At 34.7% G+C, this 6,491-nt stretch overlaps 1 protein-coding gene across 1 annotated transcript; it reads right to left on the bottom strand.

Moving 5' to 3' along the window:
* Nucleotides 1-636: 636 nt before the first annotated feature.
* Nucleotides 637-5,808, bottom strand: HOXB9 (homeobox B9). Its single transcript, XM_056547893.1, has 2 exons — nucleotides 5,200-5,808; nucleotides 637-1,282 (listed from the first exon to the last, which is right to left on the bottom strand). Exons 1-2 carry the CDS (start codon nucleotides 5,702-5,704, stop codon nucleotides 1,047-1,049), a joined length of 741 nt encoding a protein of 246 aa, XP_056403868.1. The 5' UTR covers nucleotides 5,705-5,808; the 3' UTR covers nucleotides 637-1,046.
* Between the last annotated feature and the right edge of the window lie 683 nt (nucleotides 5,809-6,491).

The raw sequence follows: 6,491 nt of genomic DNA, 5'->3' as shown, positions 1-6,491 counted from the left end.
ATCTATCTATCTATCCATCTCATATCTATCTATCTATCTATCTCATATCTTTCTCATTATCTATCTATCTATCTATCTATCTATCTATCTATCTATCTATCTATCTTGGGTGCAGTAATAAATGGAGTCGATAGTCTGTAGCTTATATCACTAGTTTAATAATTGTTTGCAAATAACACATCATGAACTGGTCCATTGTAAACAGCCGGGTCGCCCCCCCCCCCCCCAGTAAACAACTACATTAATAGATATTTACACACAAACACAAAACTTTCAAGTATTGCAGATTTCAACAACATAAAAAATATACAAATACTTTGACTTGACACGAGAGGAACAAAATCTACATTTCGGTATAAACGTCATTTCACAATAAATTAGAAATATCTACTTCTATGGAACATTCACCGTCTTCTGTTGACCTAGTTGTACTAAAACAAAAACTTTTTTTTATTTTTTTTACTCACTTATAGTTTTAATTTTTATTTTTTTGTAAATTGCCTTATTTATTTTTTTCTAAAAAACTATTTTTATTTAATTTTTTTTTTCATTAATTTTTTTTTTTTTTTTTTTTTACTTTTTAGCAAATCGAGGGATTTTTCTTTTTTTTTTTTTTTTTCCCAGTGTGCTCTCAGTCATAATCTTCTGGCTCAGTATAAAAAGGGAGTCTGCTGGCTCAACTTCCCATAATAGAGGGAGTGAATATTAAATAAATCTATAAGTTATAGCTCTTTATGATAATGCTGATGGATGGTGCGAGGTTTGCACTATGTTCCTTCATTTGCTGAAGGGGAGGTTATAGGCAGACTAGCACCCATGTTGAGCTACCCACCTGCAGGTAGGTACCACATCTCCTGCCTGCAGACGGACAACAGGTGGACATGTAGCGCAGGACTGCTCAGAAAATAACATTAATGCTGCTTGCTTGCTACTACCTGGACAGTCTACAACCGCCTCCGTTTGCCATGCAAATAAAGATGGATAAAGTCCTATGCAAGTGTAGTCATAAATAGGGAGCAGGTGCATTCTGGAGAGAAGATACAGGGTTAATCCTTCCCTTGTTCCTTGTTCAGCTTCTTCATTTTCATCCTCCGGTTCTGGAACCAGATTTTGACCTGTCTCTCACTCAGGTTGAGCAGTCTGGCCACTTCATGCCTCCTGTCCCGGGTCAGGTACATGTTAAACAGGAATTCTTTCTCCAGCTCCAGGGTCTGGTATTTGGTGTAGGGACACCTCTTCTTCCTTGAGGATCTGGCGTGCAACCAGTTAGCAGAGGGGTTAGCTGCAAAGAAACGTACAAAAAGTCATGTACATATGCATCGTATGTGAATTTATAAAGTTCTAGTCAAAACTATACAACTACATCTAGGATTACCCCCAGACTGATCCTAAACAGATAGGTCGTAAGGAATGTGATCTATTGATAGAGAATAGACAGTCAGACCTGTGAGTTTATAAATCAAAAAAACATAAAAGTATAATAGACATATGAGATATATAGAAGAATACATAGAAAGATAATAGATAGATAAATGCATAATAGATATATGAGATCTATAGAAGAATATATAGAAATATAATAGATAATAGATTAATAAAAGTATAATAGACATATGAGATATGTATATAAGAATACATAGAAATATAATGGATAGATAGATAAATGTATAATAGATATATAGAAGAATACATAGAAAGGTAATAGATAAATGTATAATAGATATATGAGATATATAGAAGAATACATAGAAAGATAATAGATAGATTAATAAATGCAGAATAGACATATGAGATATATAGAAGAATACATAGAAATATAATGGATAGATAGATAAATGTATAATAGATATATAGAAGAATACATAGAAAGGTAATAGATAAATGTATAATAGATATATGAGATATATAGAAGAATACATAGAAATATAATAGATAGATAAATGTATAATAGATATATGAGATCTATAGAATACATAGAAATATAATAGATAGATTAATAAATGTAGAATAGACATATGAGATATATAGAATACATAGAAAGATAATAGATAGATAAATGTATAATAGATATATGAGATATATAGAAGAATACATAGAAAGATAATAGATAGATATAGGGCAGATGGAATAATAAATATAGAATAGACATATGAGATATATATATAGAAGAATACATAGAAAGATAATAGATAGATATAGGGCAGATGGAATAATAAATATAGAATAGACACATGAGATATATAGAAGAATACATAGAAAGATAATAGATAGATGTAGGGTAGATGGAATAATAAAGGTATAATAGACATATGAGATATATAGAAGAATACATAGAAAGATAATAGATAGATAAATGTATAATAGATATATGAGATATATAGAACGATACATAGAAAGATAATAGATATTGGGTAGATGGAATAATAAATGTATAATAGACATATGAGATATACAGAAAAATACATAGAAAGATAATAGATAGATATGGGGTAGATGGAATAAAAAATGTATAGATAGATAAATAGACCGATAGATAGAGATACAAAAAATTAATAAAAATTATATATATTTATTTATATATGCATAGAGCAGTGCTCTTCAAACTGTGGCCCTCCAGCTGTTGCAAAACTACAACTCCCAGCATGCCCGGACAGCCGTTGGCTGTCCGGGGATGCTGGGAATTGTAGTTTTGCAACAGCTGGAGGGTCACAGTTTGAAGACCACTGGTATAAAGTATAGATAGGTAATAAATATGAGATGGTATATATCAGATAGATAGAAAGATATGAGATAGATAGAAAAATAAATGTATAAATAGATATGAGATAGATAGAAAAATAAATGTATAGATAGATATGAGATAGATAGAAAAATAAATGTATAGATAGGTAATACATATGAGATAGATAGATAGATACATAAATAGATATGAGATAGATAGATATTGGAGAAATATATATGAATATACAGACTGGTTAATACATAAAAGAGTAATCTGTATCTAGCTATTTGTATTTCTATGTTCCTATACTCGCACATACAGTGACTATATACAGTCTAGTTTTACACAATAATATCTATATACATTGGTGACCATCGCTTATCTTGTATGAACCCCTGGACTTCCCTTTGGGGTGCAGTGGATTTGGACTTTGTCCCGTTGTACTGGGCCCATATGCTGTATACAGGTTTATGAGATGTATATTCTGTTCTCTCCCATAATAAAGCCGCCATACTGATGAAATATATATATATATATATATATATATATATATATATATGACAAGTATGGTCCCCAGCCTGGCTTCCTCCCTGTGTATAACTCCTGCGCCTTCATTGTGTCCTACTCCAGATAATGTGCAGGAAAATGAAATATTCAAGAGATTTAAATGAGTGAATAATTAATCGATGTTAATCCGGCGGCGATGTGATTGTGAGCAGAGATCGGGCAGTTCTGGAGTCTACAGACAGCTTCAATATTTACACGGTCAATTATTTATACTGGAAGTTTTTTTTTTTCCTTGTCTTTTCGTTATGATACTTTATATTAATTATGTACTGAATCAAAAGCAGCTACTGTCCTCATCACCATAGCACATTAACAACAATTATACATCGCCTTAGGGTTTTACATACAGTTCACTATAGATACATATAGGACAACTCATTCATTTATCATTGGATCATACTCCTGCCATCACCTACTATTATATTCTAGGAACAGTAAATATACGTCTTGGGATGTCAGGAAGTTTTTATCCATCGTTATCCACCAGGTAAACGATATCGTGACAAGGTGACAATAAATAAGTGACATTTTATAAGTCCAATACATGAAACACAAAGCCAAACAAGTCACAGTGAATTTGAGGATCTTCATCTCCGACTTCATTGTTAGCGATCTATTTGTACGTGTATCTATGTATGTACTTATTTATTTATTTATTTATTTATGTCATATCGTCTTTACCCCCCCAGTTTTTCTATTCATCCACTTGTTCAATATTTATTTATTTCATATCATTTTTATTCCACCAGTTTTTCTATTTTAACATGAATCTATCTATAAGCCAGTCCCCCCCTTTAATTTCTATTTGTATATCGTATTCAATTTATTAAAATGTCTTTATTTATCCATTTTTATTTAATATTTATCTTTTTCACAATGCTTTTCATTTTTTCTCAAATGTACTTGTTTTAATATCTATGTCTCTATTCATCTAGTCATGTGATGCCCATTTTTACATCAATCCCATATCTATTTATCTATCCCATATCTATGTATCCAACTATATCTATCCATCCCATAAGTATGTAAATGTCCCATAGCTTTGTATCCATTTATCTCATATCTATTTATCTATCCCATATCTATGTATCCATTTATCTTATATCTATTTATCTATCCCATATCTATGTATCCAACTATGTCTATCATCCCATAAGTATGTAAATGTCCCATTACTTTGTATCCATTTATCTTATATCTATTTATCTATCCCATATCTATGTATCCATTTATCTTATATCTATTTATCTATCCCATATCTATGTATCCATTTATTTTATATCTATTTATCTATCCCATATCTATGTATCCATTTATCTTATATCTATTTATCTATCCCATATCTATGTATCCATTTATCTCATATCTATTTATCTATCCCATATCTATGTATCCAACTATATCTATCCATCCCATAAGTATGTAAATGTCCCATAGCTTTGTATCCATTCATCTTATATCTATTTATCTATCAAATATCCATGTATCTATCTATCTATCTATCTATCTATCTATCTATCTATCCCATATCTATGTATCCCTCTATCTCATGCACACACACACACACACACACACACACATATATATATATATATATATATATATATATATCCCATATCTATGTATCCATCTATCTCATATATATATACACACACACACATCCCATATCTCTGTATCCTTCTATCTCATATATATATATATATATATATATATATATATATACACACACACACACACACATCCCATATCTCTGTGACAGTCACCCCCCCTGTAGATGTTGTTTTCCTGGCCCAGAAGGTGGGGGGCCCTACAATGTGTGGGTGAAGGACAGGGTTCCATGTTTCCTTGCACTTTTTATGTCGTTGTTATCACGATTATTGTGCGGTGACTTCCTTAGTTGTGTAACTTACTTTGATGTGGCCTGTCTTTGTCCTCGCTTCCTTCGCACAGTTTATTGTCCTGGAAAGTGGGCCTCTCATTAACCTCCTCTCTTCCAGCAGGCGACTCTAGATTGTACTCCTGGGCTCCCAATTTCTGCAGCTCCCCAGGGTGCCCCAGCAGCGGCTCAGCCTTCACGGCTCCTTGTCCCGGTCCAGAATCAGTCCTGGGCAGCGGTTCCAGCCAGCCCCGTAAGTACCTGGTCTCTGAAGTGGGGGCCCCCTGCGGTAGGTAGGGGTGGTAGACAGGAGGCAGGGGGGTGGCAGCGGCGCTGTGTGGGTTCAGGGGAGTCCAGGACGCTGTGAACACTGGAGGTTTGGGCTGGAAGCTACACGAGGGGAAGTCCAGGGTGTCTGAGTGTCCTGCCGCCCGGGGGCTGGGGTACTGTCCAGAGTATTTGGGTGCTGGAGGCTCCTCACTCTCAGGGCTTATTATGGACTCCACAAAGTAGTTACTGAGGGCTCCAGAAATGGACATTCTTGGACATCATACAAAGCAGGTTCATTGAAGGGAAGAAGATATAGGACAGATGCAGAGATTTTCCCTTCCCAACTTCCCAGCCAACAAAGTGCACTTGGGCTGCTGCCTCCTGAGCTCCTGGCAAATGATTGGTCAAACTTTATCCGTGTGCCTGATAAAGCGTCACAGAGACATCAATCAATCGGAGGGGCCGCACGGAGCTGTCAGCATTCATATCAAGGAGCCATTGTTTTATGTGGATGAGGCTGCTGCACGCCTGAGAGCCGAACAGCAACACATCCTCCACCCTCATGGCACCTTCTAGGGCACAGGTACTCACTGGCACCTTGTCCCACACACTGGTTGCACGTTGTGTGCAGCTGATCTCATATATATATATATATATATATATATATATATATATATATATATATATAAATATATATATATATATATATAGATATATATCTCAGTGTTTCCCAACCAGGGTGCCTCCAGATGTTTAAAAACTACTTTACAGCATTCTTTCCCAACCAGGGTGCCTCCAGCTGTTGCAAAACTACAACTCCCAGCATGCCCAGACAGTCAAAGGCTGTCCGGGCATGCTGGGAGTTGTAGTTTGGAACAGCTGGAGGCACCCTGGTTGGGGTACACTGTAATAGATAGATAAAAAAAAGAGATCAATAGATAGAGAGAGAGGAAGAGAAAGAAGTAGATAAATGAATAGATAAATAGATATGAGACAGATAGATAATAGATAGATTAAAAAAAGAGATAGATAGATATAGATAGGAAGAGAAAGAGG

Source organism: Hyla sarda, chromosome 12 (genome assembly GCF_029499605.1).
Source record: "Hyla sarda isolate aHylSar1 chromosome 12, aHylSar1.hap1, whole genome shotgun sequence".
In the NCBI taxonomy this organism is placed as follows: domain Eukaryota; kingdom Metazoa; phylum Chordata; class Amphibia; order Anura; family Hylidae; genus Hyla; species Hyla sarda.
Note: the sequence above shows the minus strand (reverse complement) of the source record. Positions and strands in the feature narration are given on the sequence as shown.

Excerpts from the sequence above, each read along its gene's own strand:
- HOXB9 (XM_056547893.1), bottom strand. The coding sequence starts at position 5,704 with ATGTCCATTTCTGGAGCCCTCAGTAACTACTTTGTGGAGTCCATAATA. Across the intron at positions 1,283-5,199 it reads CAAAGACAGGCCACATCAAA|CTAACCCCTCTGCTAACTGG; the intron begins GTAAGTTACACA and ends GTTTCTTTGCAG.